Source organism: Danio rerio, chromosome 3 (assembly GCF_052040795.2).
Source record: "Danio rerio strain M-AB ecotype USA chromosome 3, GRCz13ab, whole genome shotgun sequence".
NCBI classification, from domain to species: domain Eukaryota; kingdom Metazoa; phylum Chordata; class Actinopteri; order Cypriniformes; family Danionidae; genus Danio; species Danio rerio.
In genome coordinates, this window is record NC_141023.1 from 31,595,945 (window position 1) to 31,618,337 (window position 22,393).

The window sequence follows — 22,393 nt, forward strand, 5'->3', positions numbered from 1 at the left end:
TATATGATGTTTACAAGCAACATTAGTAATTATTTATTAAGTTTTAATGAATAAACTGTTCTTCGACTGTCTTGTCTTGGACAGCATATTTAGGAGGGGTTTGACGTGAAGTCGGTGTTGCCATGTCCGCTCACTTTAATCCTCCGTGGGATTTTTTTTTTGTTCATAAATCCGTGAGAATACAAAGATTAGAGGATGTTATCGTTATCATCAAACATCTGTTTCCCTATGTTTTATTTTATTTTTTTAATATAGCGGAACAAAATAATAAACAAAATGCGTTTTTGCTTAATAGTTTATTTTACATAGGCTTTTTACGTAATGTGAAATTTTTATATTTTATGCTATATTGAATCCAGGAATTGTCATATATATATTAAAAGCAAGACTCGTCCTTTTTAGCTTTTGAGGACTTCTTTGTTATTTGCAGAGTATTTCGCTTGATTCTGTTTCACGATCTGGCAACACAATACAACCCAGGAAGAAATAACAGCGTGGACGCGAGCACTCAAGTAGAAGCTGCTTTGAGATTGTGGGACATTACAATTTACGTATATTTTTTTCTGCAATCGGCTGTTGTCTATTCCTTATTGTTGTCCTGATTACTCGACAGCTTTGCACTTTTTACTTCAGCTAACGGTTTTTAGTTAATAAAGTCACTGCACACCAAGTATTTTTTTTTATTAAGATTTGACAATTACCTCAGAAGTCCGGAACAATTATTATTCCTATAGTTTTATTTTGTTATGGCAGGTGTTTCTACAAAAACTGTGCACGACATCTTTCAGACTATGGAGTATGGACCATCCAGCACGAGCACTGCAACTGCACAGGTAAATGGAGAATAAATTTGTTTCCTAAGTGTGTCTTTTTGTACATTTCCACCTAGTGTAGAAATTATTTACATGTGACAGTACGCTACAGGATGCAGATGGCAGCTCACGAGAAAAGCATGTGACAAGATGCTGGTGGTCTTGAAAAAAAACAAGCTTGTCTCAGAGAAGAGTTCACTTTTACTTAACCTTTAAATGCTAATGTAGATGTGTACGTAATTATAATATTTTCCAAACAGATGTATTGAGGTAACAGTCGTTCTGAGGTAAATTTAAGACATAATAGGTAATTTGAGGCTGTAAATGTTTGTTTTGTATCACTGATTACAGATTAGAGTTTATATTAATTGCATGTGATTTTAATTCTTTTTGTAAGCTAAAATGGTTTTGTGCTGTGAGCAAAGTTCAGCACGGTTAACTGTTCATGTATTTTGTGAGAGCCATCTATTCTATGAATGATCTACTGAAAACTTCACAAAGACAGTCTATTGGTTCTCTGAGAGGTGGACCACTGTGTTGACTCAAATCAAACACACGTGTAGTTTGAAGCATACATTAATTAGAGAAACTAGAGTTTTTGACTTGATTGATTTAAACTGTTAATGTTTTCGAAGTCGGTCATGTGCGAGTAAAAATTTTCTGCATGTGTTTTTCTTTCCTCAGTCCTGGCTGGAGAAACATTCTCGCACTCTTGGCTTCTTCATTGATGGGACATTTTCCCATCCTGCAGACAGACAGACCCAGGATGTGATTGATTCTAAAGGTGTATATCTGTTATCCCATCTACTATTCCAGGGGTTACCAGTCCTGGTCCTGGAGGGCCGGTGTCTTTGCAGGGTTTAGCTCCATCTTGCCTCAACACACCTGCCTGGATGTTTCAAGTATACCTAGTAAGGCCTTGATTAGCTTGTTCAGGTATGTTTGATTAAGGTTGGAGCTAAAATCTGCAGGACATCGGCCCCTTCAGGAACAAGTTTGGTGACCACTGTACTATACAAAAGGCATGGGCGGGTATAAGATTCTGACGATATGATAACCTTGCATAAAGTATCACGGTTTCACAGTATTGTGATGACTGCACTAAAATCTGTTCTTTTTTTAATGTCTGCGTAAAAAACAAAAAACTTTTTCCCCTTTAATAACAGAATATTTTATTTTGAGAAACATTTCTAGTATTTTGTCACAGTAAACATGTCAGGCTAAATAATTCAAATGAATCATTGACTTTTGCTGTCTTTATTAGTTTGAACACTGATTTCATTGCCATTTAAAATGGCATTTTTGGATATATTTTCAGCTGGAAATACTGTTGTAATAAAAAAAAAGAAAACAAAGCATAAATAATAAAATCTTACATATACTGCAGGAATGGTATAGCAGAATATTTTGGCGGTTTTAAAACCTTGCCTTTTCCAAACCTCGGTAAACCTTGAAAACGGTTATCGTCCCATGCCTACTATACAATAATAACATACATTCTTCTCCTCCTTTGTCTTTACAGCAGCGGTGGTCTGCAGCACTGTTTGTGCTCAAGCTGAGGATGTTGCGTCTGCTGTCTCTTCTGCAGCTGCAGGCTTTAAAACCTGGAGTCAACTGAGCTGTTACCAAAGAGCCAAAGTCCTACTCAAGTAATAGACCTTTCCTGAACATTAGGGTGACCATATGTCCTTACCCCTCTTAACCCAGCCCCAACCCCCCAGCCCCCCTCCCGGACATGTCCTCTGTTTGGGACTAAATAAATGCAGCTTGCTGGAATTTGTAAGTGTCTGAGACTTAGCTTTTGCTTTCTATAATCATCATTAATTGTATGCATTTTTTGCATAATTTTATTATTCACTTTAGGCTACGTATTGTTGTATTGGTTGGTTGTAAGTATTCAAACACTGTCCAGTACATCTACATATCTCAGCAGTAAAGCCACAGCTGAGAGAAAGAGTAGCACTTTTTTGTTCATTGCACACATGATTTTTAAAAAGAATTCAAAAGTGAAATTGTGGATATTTTATTAAATTTTTTTAACAGATTTTTTTTATTTTAGTTTTTACTTTACAGTGTCATGTAAAAGGTAAAGTTTTATTTTTTAACAAATTGGTTTGTTACTATTCCATTATCGAAGACCTAAAGTTTAATGGAAAGCTGGTTATTACTTTCTGTATTTTATTTCACTAGATATATTTTCATTTTTTAGTGCATTTATCAAGTATTTGCAAACCCCCCCTCCTCCCCTCTCATCATCTATTTGTGTACACTGAAATATGGTCACCCTAATCAACATCGTGTCATGAATGTACATAATGCCTCACAGTGTTGCTGATGTGAATGTCTCTGCTCCAGGCTGCCAGGTGTTCTGCAGAGACACAGTCAGTGTGTATCTGAGGTGTGTGAGCTCTCTCAGTCTTCTACCTCTCCCGCGGTGCTCATTCGACTGGCCCAATACTACGCCAGCTGGGCTCAGCTACGAGACACGCGCATGCCTGAGTGGAGCCCACAGGGTATGCATAGCATGTTCATTTATTTACACATGTCTAAGAGTATGACATGCAAAACTTATAGGTATAGTTCACCCAAAAAGGAAAATTCTGTCATCATGAGTTCTGTTAAACACTATATATTATATTTTTATAAATGTTGAAAACCTGTAACCAATGACATCTATAATAGAAAAACATTTACTATGAAAGTCAGTGGTTACTGGTTTCCTTTTTTTTTATATAAACATGTTTGGAACAAGTCAAGGGTGAGTACATGTAATTTGGGGGTGAACTAGCCCTTTAATTAATAAAGGGAGGATTGTGTAAATTACTTTTTTGCAAATATATGCTGGATTGTTGTTAGTCTGATTTTTTTTTTTTTTTTTTCTCAAACATTAGGTGTTGTGACGGTGGTCGTTTCAGATGACTGCTCCGTCTACTTTCTTCTGCTAAAAGTTCTGCCAGCTCTAGCTATGGGTGAGTCTTTCTCATGTAGACATTTTCTTCTTTATTTCTTCATTCTTCATATATACATTATCATGTATATAGAAACATTTATGAAACATAAAAAATGGACAAAACATTTCTTTTGTATATTAAAATGTTTTTATTTTAGGTTTAGATTAAAATTGTACGTTTTTATTTTTTGTTTTCTTTAAAAACTTTGTGAAATAATTTGAAATGTAAATGATTATTGTAATTGTTTATATATATATATATATATATATATATATATATATATATATATATATATATATATATATATATATATATATATATATATATATTGTATTTTCATTGAGTTTATCCTTGGAAACTCACTGAAATAAATAAGTGTTGTTAATAGGCATGGGCCGGTATCAGATACTGACAGTATGATAACCTTGGATAAAAAGATAACAGTTTCATGGTATTGTGATTACTGCTCTAAAATATATTATTTTTAAATGTCTGGGTAAAAAAAAACGAAAAACTTTTTTAGTGCAAATGCAAAGACACCAAAATAAAACTTTATACATTTTTTTGTCGAATAATTGCATTTAAAATTAATTTCAGTTTGGTTTAATTACTCCTTCAAGTTAAAGTGCCTTTCAAGAGGGCTGGGCAATATTGCAAAAATAATAATAACGGTATCCTGTTTGATATCATTCAGTCAGAAACAAAAATATTTTAACAAAATATTGCATCTCTTTATATTAAAATAAACACAAGTTTCAAAGAGACTCTTAAACTTATTAAATAATAAAATGTTACAAAATGGTAAATGGTGTGTGCAATGGTATAGGTAGATCAACATCTGTAAGGTGTGAATAATAATGAGACAGTAAACCTCGAACTCTTTAAACAAAACACATTATGATAATCATATCTGAGTATTCAAGTTAAAGAACTAACCATTATTTCTCAAATACACATTGCAACATTACAAATTGTGAAGTTGGATGACTACATTACCCCTATGCTAAAAACTCTTTCAGATGAGGTGCTAGTGGCTGGGATGCACAAGAAAAGAAACCAAAAAGCCACTCTGGTGACATACTTTTTTATTTACAGTCTCCTCACTGCTGCTATATGGCACTCATTTTCGCATGTGTTCTTATTCTGACCTGAAGTGACAAGTGTGAGTGTGTGCTTTCCTTCATCATTTTCTAAAGTGTCTCTCGTAACTAGGCAACAGTTTTCTCAGAGGATGACAAACAGACAAATCACTGCTGCAGCTCCAGTGCATGTTTATGGAGAAAATTAAAAACCGCTGCAGTGTTACTGAAATGTGCATATTCCATACGAAGTGTGAAGCAGATTTGGTAGTTATGCTTGCATGAATCGGAGCGGTCTCAGGGTATTTGGAAAAGTTCAGATGTTTTTCAAATAGGTGTACCTGAAAAATGCACCCGTGTCATGTGCGTGGCGCTTGCAAACCATGTGCGCTTCGCTCCCATGTTTGCGTTGTGCACGTTGCGCGCCTTCAGTGGAAATGACAAACTTACACTCTAAGCTTAGCTAAGGCATTGCATCCAAGGCGCACTCTCAGCAGCCACATTTTAATAAAACTATAGCACTTAATACCGAACCTTTTTAATATCAATATTGACAATAGTGTTCGGTCAGTAAATACCGATATTGATTTTATCGCTCAGCCCTACTTTGTAATATTCTATTTACTTTAATGTTTATTTATGTCAAGAAACTTACTTATACTTAGCCATAATAATCCTGCTTTTAACTGATTAAATAAACCACTTTTTTAATAATTAGCAAACTAGCTGTGGGCCAAACGTGATTTATTAACCTGCTATATTTATTTATTTCCTAGGCAATGCTGTTATTGTGGTGCCTGGCAAGACTACTGCTCTTCCTGGCCTCCTGTTGGCTCAGCTCTTTATGGAGGCTGGAATGCCTGCCGGAGTGCTGAATGTGTTGACGGGCAGTGAAGCATCACTGGCTGCCAAAGTGGCTCAAAACCCACAAGTGAACTACCTGACCTTTAGTGGATGCAGACAGACTGGAGAAGTTGTGGCTAAAGAAGCGGCCGGCTGGGGCGTCCCGATGACTTTCTCTCTGTCGTCCAGCATTGTGTGTCCTTTCATCATCTTTGAATCTGCAGACCTCGACAGTGCTGTGGATGGAGTGATAGAGCTGGCCTTCAAGAAGAAAAGAGATGTAAGGCTATATTGTACATGTACAATATCGGTAAATATTTTGGAATAATTAAGACTTTTCAAGCTTCAAGAGTAAAAATTATTTAATATATATATATATATATTGTGATATACATTATTTAATTGTTGGAAAAACAATTTGGTTTTGTTCTGCAAACTGCTGATTCAATTTCTTCCACATTTAAAATAAAATTATTAAAAGCATTTATGTCATTTAAAGCATAAAATGATGATTGGTCAAAATAACAAAATTTTAAGCCTTGTTTGACTTTGTTATTGATGTTCAGTTTAGACAACACAGTATTTATGTTTTAGCTTCAGACGAGTTGTAAACGCAATGTTTGGTGGAATAACCTTGATTTTTAGTCTCAACGAATTAAAACATTTGTTAATTTGACCAAATGTCCTTTTCTAAAAAAATTAATAAGTGCTAAATGACAATATATCACTCAAACACATACACTACCTTACAAAATTCTTGTCAGTCATCATTATTTTTTTAGAGCAACAGATAATAACTTGACTTCTAGTATATTATTTGGAAAAGTGGCAGAAGGTAGTTTTTCAGATGAATCATCTGTTTAACTGCATCCTAATCATCACAAATACTACAGAAGACCTACTGGAACCCGCATGGACCAAAGATTCTCAGAGAAATCAGTCAAGTTTGGTGAAGGAAAAATCATGGTTTGGGATTACATTCAGTATGGGGGTGTGCGAGAAATCTGCGTGGATGGAAACGTCATCAGCCTGAGGTATCAAGACATTTGTGCTGCCCATTACCTTACAAACCACAGAGAAAGGGATTTTCAGCAGGATAGCACTCCTCCTCATACTTCTCAGCCTTTCATATAAGCCACTTCTGATATCAAATGATCATCTAGAAGTCAAGTTATTATTTGTTTTTCATTAAACCTGGATAGGCAACAAGCCTTCTGTCAGGTAGTGTACCTAATACATATCTAGAAAACCCAGTACATCTAGTACACACACCCAGTACATATCCAGAAAAATTGGATATATCAAATTGTACAGTTTCTCATGGGTCCTGGTTTCCCACTCTCTTTTACAATCATAGTTTTACATGTTTCACATGACTGTAATTTAAAAAAATTGACAGCTTTCCTGCAGTGCCCATATTGTCCACGTGGGGTCCTCAGAGATTAAAAAACAAGGCAAGAAGAGTCATGAAAGATTAACATTCAGAGATATAATATTCATCTCATTGACCGTTTCTCTCTTTCTCTTCTCCAGTTCCAGTGGGTGCTCTGTGTGCAGGAATCAGTGCTGGATAGTGTTGTGGCCAGGCTGAAGATCAGAATGGCTGGGATGAAAGGTGTTCCTCTTGCCAGTGATCCTGACAGGAGCATTATAGATGCTGCAATTCAGGAAGCTCAGCAGCAGGGGGCGACGGTGCGTTGACGTTTTCATTAAGTGCTCAACTCCAAACACAGCAAAGATGTTGCAGCAGCTTTTTGTTGTTTTTCTTTTACAGCTGATCCAGTCTTGTCCACCTGCTTCCACTGGAGGTCTCTATCCTCCTACCGTTCTTTGTGGACTGGCTCCCTCCTGCGAGTCTGTGATTTCACCTCCTCCAGGCCCTGTGCTGCCCCTCATAACCTTCAGGAGCTCTGCTGAGGGTGTAACACTCGGTGAGGCTGAAATTAATTAATTCAGATGAAGAATATGTTTCCATTTTTAAAAACAGTTACAAATTTCTTATATTATCTCTATTTGGGGTTGTGTGCAGGAAATCACAGTCCTCATGGTCAGGCTGCCTCAATCTGGACTGAAGATTTGACTCTGGCTTTGGAGTCCGCAAAGAGGTCTGGTCACTTTTTTGGACGTCTGTCGGTTGTCTTGATCTGTCCTTTCCCTTCCTTTATTTTCTTCTCGATTTTCTGTCTAGTCTATGTGTAGGCTCGGTGTGGGTGAACTGTCATTCTGTAATGGACCCTGCACTGCCTCTGTGCGGGCGGAGGGACAGCGGGAACTGCACCGATGGAGGCAGAGAGGTCACTTTCTCACTTTGTTCTTTTGTCAACTCTGAGATAGTTTAATCCTCCATCCATGTGATGACACTGTTGGATTGTGTTCACACTGTTGTTTGGTGGTTTTTTTAACCATTAAGGGTGTCACTATCCTCCAAATTCTCTATTCGATATCATTTTCGATTCTGAAGGCACGATTCGATTTTCGATTATGAATAATTAATTAATTAATGACCAATTAATTATTTGTAGCCTACCGTTTAAACTACCTGACCTGCATGGTCTTTGTTTTACCCATAAACAAATCATACAGTAAATGAATAAAGGCAAGTTACACACATAATTACCACCTGTCAATCACTTTTTCTGCGGGATTCGTGAATAGGCAGTGATCTGTGTCGTTATAATGGCGTCGGTTAAAAAGAGGCACAACCAACAGGAACCAGCCAACAGTATCTGAGGTGTTCGCAAAAATGACTAAGTACAAGTGAGTGAAAGATTGAAGCAGTCCTCTGACTGACTGGACCTGCTGTCTGGAGCCCAAGGCTGTATGTGCGTCTTTGTCTGTGTGGTCACGTGATGTGCATTTTCAGAGGTAGAGAGGAAGGAGGGCTGCTCAGAAATGCTACACGCCACTGTGGATGTCAAATCGTTGTCGTTCTAAAATGCCATTTAAAAACAAAGACAGTGTAAACGGGGCCTGAGTGTGTACTTTTCGCGAGCAGATTTGCAACGGGGGCGGGCGGAGGATCGCGATGCCGGTGTTGTCTATCGGACGAACCGTACGTAATACATACATAGCAGAGCTTGCAAAACTGTTTTTCTTTTTGTCGACAACACGAACGTTGTCAACATAACTCACTGAAAATCCAAAATGCTTACACACCGGCGACTTCATTGAAAGAGGAGAGGGTTTAAGTTCTCTCGACGGGTCTCCTGCTTCTGCAGTTTAACAAGCACTCCAACAAGCCTGTTTTTTTCCCGCTTGGCAAGCCAAGCTGACATGACATGGGGGTGTGGCAGCATCGACCATTCTATTTTTTGATTCGATAATCGAATTTGAGCATAAATTTCGATCAATTTCGATTAAAAATTGAAATCGTGACACCCCTATTAACCATTACCAACTTTTTTCATAAGAGTGGTGCTACTTTGCAACAATTATCCTGATGGTGGCTAAATGAATGGATGCTTGTCTTGTTTTGCTCTATAAATAGATTTAATTAAACCCTGTAATGCAAGGTTCAAAATGCTGTACATTAACATTGACACTTTCATTATCTTTCATATATATATTTCATAATATGATTATCTTCAACATCAGAGCCAGTTTACATCATTTTTAATTAGTACACTTTCATCTCCTCCCATAAGCAGCTGGATTGAGACGATATTTGACTGTAGTGCATCTGAGGGTGGTCTGATATAAAATGTGTACAGTCTGATTTTAAAGAGCAGCTGCACTGTCTTTTGATTTTTTTTTTTTAAAGAAACAGTGGGAAGATGATTTAAATCAACAATTAAGCAAATTAACTTAACATCTATCTGCGTCAAACACGGTTTATTACAATTTAAGGCTGCACTTTTCTAAAAGCAAATTGTCAAGAATATTTCCAGAAATTGATCCTACATATTTTAGGTGCCACAGAGATGAGGCCACTTTGGGCCATATGTTCTGGACATGTCCATACTTAGGACCATTTGGTTTGCGGCGTTTGAGACTTTTACTTAAATGTGTGGTAATAGCAATATTTGGTGTGACACCTCAAAACCTTGCACTAGCAGCAGGTCAGTTAAATGCACTAGATTTCTCTCTTTTTTTTTTTTCGTTGGCCCAAAGGCTTATACTTCTGCACTGGAAGTCAGCTAAACAACCAACACGCACACTAAATGGGTAGAAAATGACAGGACATATCTAAAGCTAAAAAAACTCAAATATTGCACCCAAGGTTCAAATATTAGTTTCAAAGTTTAGAGACCATTCCTGTCATATATTGAGGACAGATTTTTTCTAAATACTTGAATTGTAACAACCTAAATCTATTTATTTTAATATTTATTCATTTATAAAAAATTAATATTATCTACTGTTTTTTTAATGTACTTTGTTCTCGTGTGTTTAAGTTGCTGTGGTAAGAATTTCAGTTTGTTATGACTATTACAGTTTTTTTTTTTGTTGAAAAATTCAATATAAAGACTTGTCTACTACATGATTTTTAAAGCCGACTCGTTTTCTAAAAACTTTGGCATTTTCCAAATGAACAGGGTAGGGTTGCACCAGCTGTTTGTAAGTTATTTCTTAAACTGGAATGTATAGTAACTACTAGCTAGTTTGTAACTGAAGTTGTTCTTACTTCGGTTGCTCATGCTCTTGAAGCAAACTGTAGTTAGTAGGTCGTAAGCTCTCCGTGAAGTCATGCGTAGTTGCATTGAATGATGTAATATCCAATAAACAGCATTTATTTCATTAAACTGCTTTAGAATTCTGCAACTAATGCACCTATACATGAAACTGACCTATAAAAATTAAATGATTAGTTACATTTTTATAGTACATTACAGTCAGTCACTATAACAGATGACGCACACACCTCCACAGCGAGCTGTGAATGCACGCGAAATGCACATGAAGTTATTAAAACATTGAACTTTTTTTTTTTTGTATCCTACACGTGAAAGAAAAAAGAGCAGGGAAGGAATAAAATTCAGTCATGATGAAATTCTCGATTTAATTGATGGATACAAATAACACAAAACACTCCTTGAAACAAAATTAAACTCTTCTTTCACAGCCCGAAAGAAATGCAAGAATTTGGGAGGAAAATAAGGCTGAGTAGAGGAAGATCATTCTTCAATATGATCGCGAGCTCCTCAATGTAAACTAATCTCGCCGTCATCTCTTTTCTACTGTCATACATGGGGGGAGGCTGCCGTAGTGTTACGTTTAAACTAAGTGAAATGGTGCAACACAGAAATATTTGGTAGTGCGTAAATTGTAATTTAGTGTCCCTTTTAGTCACAACTAGGCTACGTTTTAACTGTAGCACTGCTCACTGGCCCCTGATCCCTGGTATGTGTGCACCAAAAATGCCAGTGTGTCCCAAGTGACATATCATGTGCTAAGAGTGGGCTTTTGTGGCCTTTGTTTCTGTCTTTTTGGCTTTTCTACAATATTTCTGATTGGTTGTATGGTTTTTTGTTGGTGTGTAATCCTGACTCTAACAGCAGTTTCTGTTCCTCTGTAGGGTCTGTATCAGTTCCTTCGGCCTTCGCTTTCGCCCTCACTCCCACGCTCCAGTCCCAGCTCAGTCAACTATGCAGATTTTGGCTCTGCACCAAGCAAATTCTTGATACCTGAAGTATTTGACCCTTCCAGGTAGGTGTATTTTGAGAAATGGATTTAGGTTTTTAGATCATTTTTGATAATTTCAGAAATTAGACACTTGACAGAATCTAACCACACTGCCTTACTCTTGAATAGTCAACAAAACTGACCGTCAGCTGAATTCACACAAGTGTACTGTGCACAAGTGATTCTAGCACTTAAAAACAAAAGGTCCAGGTTGTGTTCTGTATACAGTGCTCAGCATATATGTGTACACCCCTCACAAATCTCTCTTTTAAATTCGTATTTTAATATGGGAAGCTATACAATATATATTTGTGCTTATACATTAGATAAGTCAGTACTGAAGCCAAATCTAAAGCTTATCTAACAAAATAACTTATGATAATGCTCCAAAAACCAGTTCACCCAAAGTTATATGTTATAGAAAAATATTAAATACAAATTTAAAAAAGAGGAAAAATCCAGAGAAGCAAAAATATATATATATAAACTATCCAGCTTGAATTAAATTGTATTATCTTTCGATATCTAAATATGTTTAGGGACTAAAATATTATTTTAATAAATATATCTGTTTAATAAATCTGTTTTGCTTAAATGCACCAAAATACATTGCATATATTTACTGAGAAACGGAGAAAAATATTCATTTTCAACATGGGCTGTACTCAGCTATGCTGAGCACTGCATGTTAAACAGCCAGATGGAAAATGAAGATCTGATGCATTTGGTATTCTTAACACAATACCCTATGCAATTTTTTTTTTTTTTAAATAATAATAATAATTATATGTTACAGTATTGCAACCATCAACAGCAGGAAGTGTGAAACCCTCTATCTAAAAAAATAAATCCTGCAGTTGCTGGAAGTATTCTCTGAGTATATGTAAGGCTTGAAGCTTACGCTGCTATTCTGTACCAATTATCGGAAACAGAAAGCAGTTGAAGGATGGCATGTTGAAATCCATTATTTATCTGACTCCATTGTAATTAATCTGACTCCATTAAAGTTGTTATCATCATTGATAAAGAGAAAGAATCTCAAAGCTTAAAGCAGGCAAAGTTGTTTATTAAGTTACATGATCAAATATACAGACATTAGAATGAAACAAACTAACATTCTGTATAAAGAAATTAGCTGTAACGTATGCACTGCTGAGCAACAAAGACAGTGAAACTGCCTTTGTTAGCATATGAGGCTATGCACTGGTGTGCGAGAGATGCAGAGTAAAAGCCATTCTCCCAGATCAACAGTTACCTTTCTTTCTTATACCCTGAGCAAAGCATTGTCAAACATGAGTGGAAACCAACCCCCAAGACCAGCTGGACGTGAGAGCAAAGTTAAGGAGATAAAGTGGGGGAGAAGTACATTAACATACTCTCCTCAGACTCTGACTCAGCAATAGTAAATATATTGTAGATTGAAACACAATTAATCAATGTCTCTGTTGATTTCATCACTACAACACTGAAGTCATAAACTGTCAAATGACACCAAACCTGACAAAGTTATCTGAAAGAAGAACACAAGCAGATGAATTGTGTATGGTGAAGAGCACATGGTTACTGTAAGCAAATGGCAGAGATGTGTATTGGAGCTGTGAGGAACTCTGCCTCACCAGGAGGACCCATCCCATGCTTGGAATGTCTCAGGCCCCGTTTACACTAGTGCGTTTTAGTTTTAAAACGGCGTTTTAGAATGAAAACGATCCGCGTCCACACTCGCGTTTTACCCAGCGTTTCTGAACTGCTCTCCGTCCACACCAAAACGCTGAAAACGCACATCACGTGACCACACAGACACTCTCGGGCAAGCGCTGGAGCCCATCTACCCAGATCAGAGCTGTGCTAATCGGACTTCTCATCCAGCATCTCCCGCTGGATCTAATCTCACTATATTTATTAAACGGGATATTTCATTCATCTTGTTGTCTTTATCTAACGACATATTCCCTGACTTTGGTCATTGGAATCTATTACTTTTTCTCAGGTAACGTGTTTTGGCTAAGCGCAAAGATAAGTTAATGATTAATGTAACCGTAGCCTATTCTGTATATTGACTGATCGCTTGCCTTTATTTCCTATAAATGTATAAACTTATTGTATGTTATACTTTTATAATGGCCATTATCAATTCTTAAAACTGATATTCAGCAAAAGAGAGGGTGTGTTTCGTATTTTCACTGAAATTGAAAGGAGGCAGTTGTTATCGGCTCCGTTTTGTTATAAATATCCACACAGTAAAGATGACGCTCATCTTATGCAGCACGACGCCTCAACATTTCTGCTGTCTAAGTTGCTAATATTAAAATGAAAATAGGCAGTTCCTTAAATCATGTTTACATTTTATTGTTGAGAAAGTGAAACAACGTAGCCAGGGTGATGTGAATGAAGTTATAAAGTACACTGTTCCCTTTGAAGATTTACCCGTGTCCTCGGTATAGTCTGCTTTCCATATCAAACTGAGAAGAAGAGACTGCAGCCTTGATCAAACTTGCGAAGTCTGAACTTACAAGGAGAGCATGCAGGACTGAACTGTGTGTGTTAGGCTACTTAATATTCAGGAAAAGCCCCAATCAGAGAGGCGAATGTCTGCAGTCCCGCCTCCGTTTTCAGATGTCTCCGTTTTCCATCATCCACACTGAGACGGAGCAGCAGCGTTTCAGAATGAAAACGGCCTCTCCAGCGTTTTCGAAACGCTCCGTTTTCGGCGCTCGACAACTCCGGCGTAGTGTGGACGGTTGGCGTAACCATAGCAAAACTTATGCGTTTTCAAACTAAAACGCATTAGTGTAAACGGGGCCTCAGTAATCCTTCATTAGCATAGAAGGAAAAGTATATAATATTTTCTCAGCTTACATATACTTTTCCTATACTCACTCATACTTCCTTTATTACCTTTGTGGCTCACAATAAAATAGGATTTATGGTTTGCCATTAAAACTCTTTTTACCTACAGGAAGCCAAAAATAGAGCCAGAAAATGGTAATAACAGTGCAGGGTGAGTAAATCAAGTAACAAAATGTGCCCAGATTCTAAATTTATATTCACTGATGATCACTGAAAGTACAATATTTCTCACTGGTTTCAAAATCTGCAGCCTCAAAAGTATTTTTTAAGTGTTGCTGTATTGTAAGAATGGGATTCTAACTACAGCAGTTTGAACTGTAGTGCTGCCGAATGACTAAAAAGTTATCAAGTATGATGGTGAAAACTGTACATTTCTAGTCAGATCATCCTTCTGCATTCATACACCAAAAATGGAAATAAGTGCAGTATTAATAGCTAAATATTTGGGAGAGCATTGCTGTTATGTTATTGTATAGTATTGCTATATGGAGCAATTAAATGTTGATGTTAAATCAAAAGTAATTCACAGATTACTTAAAATTAAAATGACTTAATGACAATAATTGTCTATGGTTATTACTGAATTAGTTACAAATAACTTCATGAAAAGATAAAACGAAGTGATAAAAACATAAGATAATAATTGTAGACAGCTTATGTAAGATAAAGTTACCTGAGAGAGAGAGGAAGACAAAGAGCAGTGAGTAGGCCCCAAAGAGAGCCTGATCACAGTAGAGCCAGAGACAAGAGCTTCCAGAGCAGGAGAGGAGCCTAGCATTAAAAGTGCAGAGCAGGAAAAGAGGCAGAGCAAAGGTTACCAACTATTTAGTATCTTTCTTGACCATGTGACCAAAGCCCAAATACTAAGACATACAAGCTGACCAAGCAACATGTAAACCCCCTAAAGTCCACATATTAACCAGGCCCTGATCTAATCAGTATCTGCCTTTGGAATCTGTAAGAACCTTGTTGGTGAAAAAGACACGTTTATGCATTTGATAATTTGTCTTCCTTCTGTATCATTAATCCATGCCTTTTTTATTACTAATTTTCAGTTCTTGTTTCCAGCAGATGAATGGTAGAAACTGCTACTACTGCTTTCTTCTGTAAAGAGTTTCTCTCTTTGTTTCTCTCACAGTGTCCCTCGCTTTTACTCACAGTTAGTGGGTGGTCAAATGCGAAAAGCCGACTCTGGTTCTAGCAGATCAGTGTTGGCCCCTGGAGGCGCTGTGCTGGCCCACTGTCCGGATGGAGGCAGGAAGGATGTCCGGAACGCAGTTGAGGCCGCCAATAAGGTCCAGCCAGGGTAAGACCATTTGGGAGTTAGCTTAGGGATAAAAACACGTTTGATGGAAAATAATGACTGAACAAGTGTTTACAGGTGGATGAAGAAGAGCCCGGCTGCACGCTCTCAGTCTCTGTATTCACTAGCTGACAGTTTAGAGAAGAGGAGGCAGGATTTGGCCGTGTCAATCCAGACTCAAACCGGAATCCCATTGGAAGAGGCAGAGAAAGAGGTGGAGCTTAGCATCTCCAAGCTTTCTGACTGGGCTGCACGCTGTGATAAGGAGCAGGGTGGAACTCCTGTAAGAATAAACAGTGCTGGATTAAATATATGGAGAACCTTGGAGTTGTTTTTAAGTTTTAATTATGTGTCTGTCTCGTTAAAGTTCCCACCCCAGTCTGGCTCTGCCCTGTCCACTCCAGAGGCTTTAGGAGTGCTGGGAGTGATTCTCCCCAACTCCAAGCCACTGCTCTCTCTGGTGTCTGTGCTTGGGGCAGCTGTTGCTATGGGCAATGCTATTATCATGGTGCCAAGTGAAAAATACCCTCTTCCAGCGCTCCAATTTTCACAGGTTTGCTGCTTTTCACATGGACACATTTTTGCATTTGTTTAAAGCACTTCACAATTTAAATGATCAGATGACCACCATTAACGCTCGGTGTTCACAATAAATCTCCACTTTCTATTTTTTTTTTTTTGGCTTGTTATATATTCAACTTCTGTTTTTTTTGTTTGAAGGTCCTGCAGGCCTCTGATTTGCCTGGTGGTCTGGTTAGTATAATAACAGGAGGGAGGGATCAGCTGACCCAGGCACTTGCTAACCACAGCGTGATTCAAGGCATTTGGTATTGGGGAAGTAAAGAGGTGAGGGAAACAAAATAGAGAAAAGCATGTACATGTACCGGTATCAAAATGCAACCAAAGAACAAAAAACAAAGGGTTCCCACTCTAAACCAGAAATCTGCAGATTTTTACCAAATTTCTCCACAGAAATAGCAAAAAATGTCTGCAGATTCTGTCTGGTCCTAGTCATGAGACACTGGCATTGTTATGGTACTATGGTATTGAAAACAATGCACTTTGATAAACAGATACTAAAAAATTAAATAAATAAATGTGTCAAAAAGTCCCATGATATCCCATGACAAAAAAATATAAAAGCTCCCTGATTTTCAAGGTGTAGTTCAGACCTTTTAAAAAAAGACCCGTGGGAACTCTTTGTGTCCTTGACAAGAGCATGACTCTGCAAAGATGACTACTGTTTATTTTGCCTTCTCTGAACAAGGAAATTGTTGTGTCAGCACCGATCTGATTATAATCATAACCTTGTCTTTTAAGGGCTGTCAGTTTCTGCAGTACTGCTGTGTCAGTCCTCTTAAACACCTGTGGCTACACTGTGAGGAAGAGGAGAAGGAAGCAGGCAAAATCTGGACTGACTTAAATCCGTCTTTTCAAGAAGAGCTCTGGAGAAAGGCTGTGGTCTGGAAAAGTATATGGATCCCAACTGCATGAGAAAGCACTTTTCAGTTTTAAGAAGAAATACGAGTCGCTATAGTTGTGAGTGCAGGTAGTCGTTTCTGAGAACTTCTTCCTCGTGCTAATTAGACTATGTAGAATGACTAGAAATAGTAGGAGAGACTTTAAAGTGTTTCACTTTCACAGTTATGTAAAATAAGGAAATTATATTTTGTTGTTCCCCCATGACAGATTGTTGTATTATGACAAATAAAACACTGTTATAACAAGTCTAATGTATTTCGATATAAAAGATTTTACCAGTGTAAAAGTATTAAGGTGATGCTATAACTGTGGAAAACCATTCTTAAATATAATAACATTGAAGTAAATTTTAATTTCACCTTGATATTCATTTAAAAACTTCAATATTCGTAAAAATGTTAATGAAAAATAGAAAGAAACCCAATTGACCTGTTTATTGTGGTTAAAAAAAAAAGGTTAGACTAGGTTGCTATTTTGGAATGTGTGAATGAAATGCCCTGCCACACAGGCCGAAACTGTTTACTACAAAACCGAAATAGAGACTCCACTCCCTGTCGAGTTTATTCAAGTTTAGGAGTCGCTTACTCATCGGTCGATGCAGAAGTGAACAGCGAAATACTGCTGAGTCACAGTGACAGCGCAAATCCACGTCCTGTGAGTGTGAGTCCACGTCTTTTATTGCTTACACAAACAAGCTTCGTGTGCAATTCATGACAGTAAAATGCTCAGTCACTGTCACCTGATGGATTACCTTTGCACCCGCAGGCTGTTATGAAATATGAAGTAGCAAACATGCTGTCATGTGCTGTTATAGTAGATGTCTCAAATCCCCATTGTTACTATAATGTTATGCTAACTTGCACAGTACTTTCAACTTAGACATTTTAGTTTAATACCGTACTGTTAAAAATTAGCCTACCTCGTTTTACTCTTTCAACAAACATTGATACTTTGACCAAAGCAATAAGCCAACTGTGTCAGTAAATGGGTCAGTTCATTCTTTCTGTAAATAGTTTAAGGTTAAACCTTGAATGTTTGTTGTGAAAACAAGTGTCGGCTTAATCATTCTCTATTTGGATCGCTTTAATAGGAATGTTAGAATCAAGGTTACTGATCAATATTTGATTAGTAACACCGCATATGTCTTGTAAATACAGTTCGGTTATCAACAATACATCGTGTTTACTTCTATTTCTATATGTCACACTGAACCTATAATGACAAATCATTTTGGCTGGGTTCAGTTTGCTATTAATAATGAAAAAAGGAAACACGTTGAAATCTTATCTCTATTGTCTAGAATGCCTACTGACTGTCAGCTGACTCTTTTACCACTTCCTCGTTCAGCTCGCTGTTTGATTGGCTGGTTTCAGTTCCACTGACGTATCATGTTGCGAGCGTATAAAAGATGAACGCGCTCCTTCATTTCACTCACAGCTTCAGGAAGATCTGGAGAGGTTCTTGCTTCAACAGTGATTGAACGGAACTTCGATCTCGCTTGAATTTCACTTCGAGGACCTGACATTTCATATTTATTATTTTTTACCGTCATTTTGATAACAAAACAACAAAAATCATCTGAAATGGATTCCCAGGTTCGCCAAAACTACGACCGCGACTGCGAGGCTTTGATCAACAAGATGATCAATCTGGAGCTTTACGCTGGATACACCTACACCTCCATGGCAAGTATTGATGAAATTAATAAAACGCATTTCAAAGTTTTTTTCTTGGTATTGATGATGTACATACTTTTATAATTTAAATATTAACGTTACTCTTTCTCTAACGTTGTATTTCACGACGCCATTAGCTGTAAAAGATCACGTTGCTCTGCGTGTTTATTAAATTTTCGCAATCCATATTTCAACCAACAGGCTTTCTACTTTGACCGGGACGATGTGGCTCTTCCTGGATTTGCCAAGTTCTTCAAGAAGAACAGTGAGGAGGAGCGCGAACATGCTGAGAAATTCATGGAGTTCCAGAACAAGAGAGGTGGACGCATTGTCCTTCAGGACGTAAAGGTGAGCGCATTTCTTCTTTCCTGTTTGCGTTTTAATAAGAAAAACTTTTGTATAGATGCAATCATATATAACTGCTCAAAGTGGAGGGGGGAGGGGCGTCACGTGCTCACTGACGTGTTTGTTTTTCCAGAAACCTGAGCGCGATGAGTGGGACAATGGACTGACTGCTATGCAGTGTGCTCTTCAGCTGGAGAAGAACGTCAACCAGGCTCTGCTGGACCTGCATAAAGTCGCCTCTCAAAAGGGAGACCCTCATGTAAGTTAATAAAGTCCATAATATACATTGGTCCTTAATACTTTAATTAGGTGTCTTAACATCTTCTCTGATGTCTTGTCCAACAGCTGTGTGATTTCCTGGAGACTCACTACCTGAATGAGCAGGTTGAGGCCATCAAGAAGCTTGGTGACCACATCACTAACCTCTCCAAGATGGATGCTGGAAATAACAGGATGGCGGAGTACCTGTTTGACAAGCACACCCTGGACAGCTAAACTCGGATCATCTGCAGCCACCAAAGCCTCCAGTTGTACTCTATGCTTAAATCATGAAACCATGTTGTCCCGCAGTAAAATCTTTGAGGTTAACATTTAGAGGCTTCATGTTTAAGATCTGCCTTGTTAAATCAGTCATCTAGCTGATGCCTTGCTTGTTGAATGTGCACTGACTTGTTGGTCACCTTGTGAATCTGATGAATAAACATTTCTGGCTGAATTTACTTGTCATTTTTCTGTTTTTCAACAAACTGAAGGTGCATTCGTGTATGGAGGTATTAATGGTTAATCTGTTTGGTCTGCCCTACAAAAGGGTAATTTATTAGTCTATATTGGAGATTGCAGCATGAAAATCCATATAGGACTCACAGATACTCAACCGATAAATGAATCTGTTTGACATTTTGACTGATTAGTTCTATTACAGCTTTAACAAGATAATTTCAGATCAAATATTACTCCGGATTGATAAGTATTCAGAGTTCAGTAACTGTTTAATCTCTCAATCATGTAGACTCACCAGTTAAAACTCAATCATACTGCATCTTTCCAATATTTCTACAATCTAATTTTCCATCTACAGTTTATTATTGAAGGCAATATGTAAATCTGGGATGGTGTTTCAACTTTCATCACTGATGATTTGGGTTTTATAAAGACTCAAAAAATTCATATATACAGTCAACGCTTGAGGTGGAACAGGAAAAGATAAGAATGGGTGTTGAATAGTCTACTTCAAATGCTGACTATACATTTGTAACAAAACAAAGTTGAAGAAATTTCCAAGTCCAATTCAAGCTGGGAAGTGTTTTGCTAATAATATTTTATAATGTGCACAGATTCACTTCTTTTTTAAATGCAAAACATTTCTTGTCACGTTGCATTTAAGGGATAGTTCACCCAAAACTAAAAGTCTGTCATTATTTACTCAACCTCTACTTGTTCAGAGCTGGTAGCCCTTGACTTCCATACATTTCTAACAATTATCAAAATATTTTATATATTGTGTAAATATATTGTGATCAGTGGTGTAGTCCTTAAAAAGGTGTTGCACTATAAGTCACCCAACCTATATTTTAAATAAAAGTAGGCAAAGAAACGACAAAAGCCATCATCGGTTACCTGTAACTATTGACTTCCACAGAAGAAAAAACAAATATTATGAAAGTCACTGGTCACCGGTTTCCAGCTTTCATCAAACATCTTACATCAGAGCGCTGCATAACGGAGAGAAGACAAGCGTTGCAAAACTGTCAAATGTTAAATTAAACAACTGAACCTTTTCTAATTTTGGGGGGTTGGTGATGGTGACTTGGTCCACGATTTTTGGACCTTATGGGGTCTGTACTAATGATAAAGGACGAGCGCCCCCTGCTGACTGCATTTTTTTTTTTTTTGCGCAAATAGAGGAATACATTACAGTTTTTCTTGTTTGCTATGACCTGGTTAAAGAAACTAGGTTCCACTCCATTTTTCTCATCACTATCCCAACAGAGCAGAAGACATGTCTTGCAAATGTGTAAACCCTTTCTCATTGTATTGACACATTTCCCCCAACATTTTTCAAAACGTAACACGGATGTCATTCAAGCAGTCCAAACTCCATTGTTTTAGGTATAGTAACCAAACAGAAACCATCTATTTCTAACCACTTGAAACTATCAAGATTAGTATGAAGTCTCTGAAGCACTGGTATAACACTCCTTCAAACAAATCTTCAATTAGCAATTAGTCTGCAAACCTCATAGATCTATGTTGTTTGCCTGCATAGATGGAGTGGGTCACAAGTGGCTATGTCTTATACTCCCAATAGACTTTATTTATGGTTTACATGTGTTTTCTGTAATATTTGCAGTATTTCATTGGGTTCTTTTTTTCTTTTTTCCTTTTTTATACAGTATTTCAGTTTTTCAGCCACAGTTTGATAAAATGGCATGAATTTGATAAAATTTTAATCAAAGCATTTCTTATTCTGGATCCAATTCTTTGCAAAAAAGGCCAATTTGACAGCCTACATAGAAAGACAACAAGTATCATCGGCAATAGACTTCAATGGCAAGCAATGGTGCACTGATTCACACTCTGTATTTTGTTGTCCATTGTGTAATGATTGATTGAAATAGCTCATATACTTGTTCGCAAGTTGTGTTGTTTGAAGGCAAAATTAGTTTTGTTGCATATTTCAAATGTGTTGGCATGATTAGAGCCTTTTGCAAAGCAAAATGTGTCATTTTGACTATAAGTGCCACTATTTAGGCCTGTGTGTTGACTGTTTTGAAAATGTGGAGTTTTAGTTGATAGCTGCATCAAAGCAAACAAGAAAAACTGTAACAGCAAGAGAAGAATGTATATTGCAAACAAAATGCTTAAATAATGGCAATGATGAAAATGGTGTAGAATTGATACAAAAGAAATATGAAGATAATCTCAAAGCCTGCTCAAAAATCAGTTGTCACAAGGACAGGTCCATAAGATATTACATTTGTAATACAAAAATGATTAGTAGAAAGTACCTTTTTGTCAGTATTGGACCATATGATAAATATAATGAGACTGAACATGTTGATAAATATATATGAAGTCTATCATGCTGATTTACATTTGGTGCAAGTGTAAGTTTGGTGCATATCAATATGAAATATAGGAATATGAAATATTTGATAAATACAGTTGAAGTCAGAATTATTAGCCATCCTGAATTATTAAACCCCCTGTTTTTCAAACATGGAGAGTCTCAAAAACCCTTTTGTATGAGGAACTTTCTTTCGCGTTGGCTTATAATCATAAGCTGACAGTTTAACAACTGAGCAAGCATCTTTTAAACTTTAGATCTGTAGTGTCTGATTTTTGCTGGCTGTATGTGGGCGGAGTAATACACAAAGGGTAAAGAGGCTGTATGGGTGCTGATATTACTTAAATATATCACGGCTATCAGCCA

At 37.2% G+C, this 22,393-nt stretch overlaps 2 protein-coding genes across 3 annotated transcripts; both read left to right on the plus strand.

Moving 5' to 3' along the window:
* The first annotated feature begins 463 nt into the window (after positions 1-463).
* Positions 464-17,225, plus strand: aldh16a1 (aldehyde dehydrogenase 16 family, member A1). Of its 2 annotated transcripts, none has more exons than XM_087242624.1 (16): positions 464-833; positions 1,497-1,596; positions 2,338-2,461; positions 3,168-3,325; positions 3,704-3,781; positions 5,619-5,965; positions 7,219-7,377; positions 7,460-7,616; positions 7,715-7,790; positions 7,874-7,979; positions 11,201-11,331; positions 15,293-15,460; positions 15,536-15,740; positions 15,825-16,010; positions 16,178-16,303; positions 16,778-17,184. In XM_087242624.1, the coding sequence occupies exons 1-16, from the start codon at positions 747-749 to the stop codon at positions 16,949-16,951; spliced, it is 2,382 nt and encodes a 793-aa protein (XP_087098750.1). In that variant the 5' UTR covers positions 464-746; the 3' UTR covers positions 16,952-17,184.
* A 1,156-nt stretch (positions 17,226-18,381) lies between these two features.
* On the plus strand, positions 18,382-19,675 carry fthl27 (ferritin, heavy polypeptide-like 27). Its single transcript, NM_001002378.1, is given in 4 exon segments — positions 18,382-18,624; positions 18,817-18,963; positions 19,094-19,219; positions 19,306-19,675. Coding segments are annotated over 4 exon segments (525 nt in total). The 5' UTR covers positions 18,382-18,522; the 3' UTR covers positions 19,456-19,675.
* The last annotated feature ends 2,718 nt before the right edge of the window (positions 19,676-22,393 follow it).

Coding starts and splice junctions, on each gene's coding strand:
- aldh16a1 (XM_087242624.1), top strand. CDS start 747: ATGGCAGGTGTTTCTACAAAAACTGTGCACGACATCTTTCAGACTATG. Junction 834..1,496: donor CGAGCACTGCAACTGCACAG/GTAAATGGAGAA, acceptor TTCTTTCCTCAG/TCCTGGCTGGAGAAACATTC. Junction 3,326..3,703: donor GCCTGAGTGGAGCCCACAGG/GTATGCATAGCA, acceptor CTCAAACATTAG/GTGTTGTGACGGTGGTCGTT.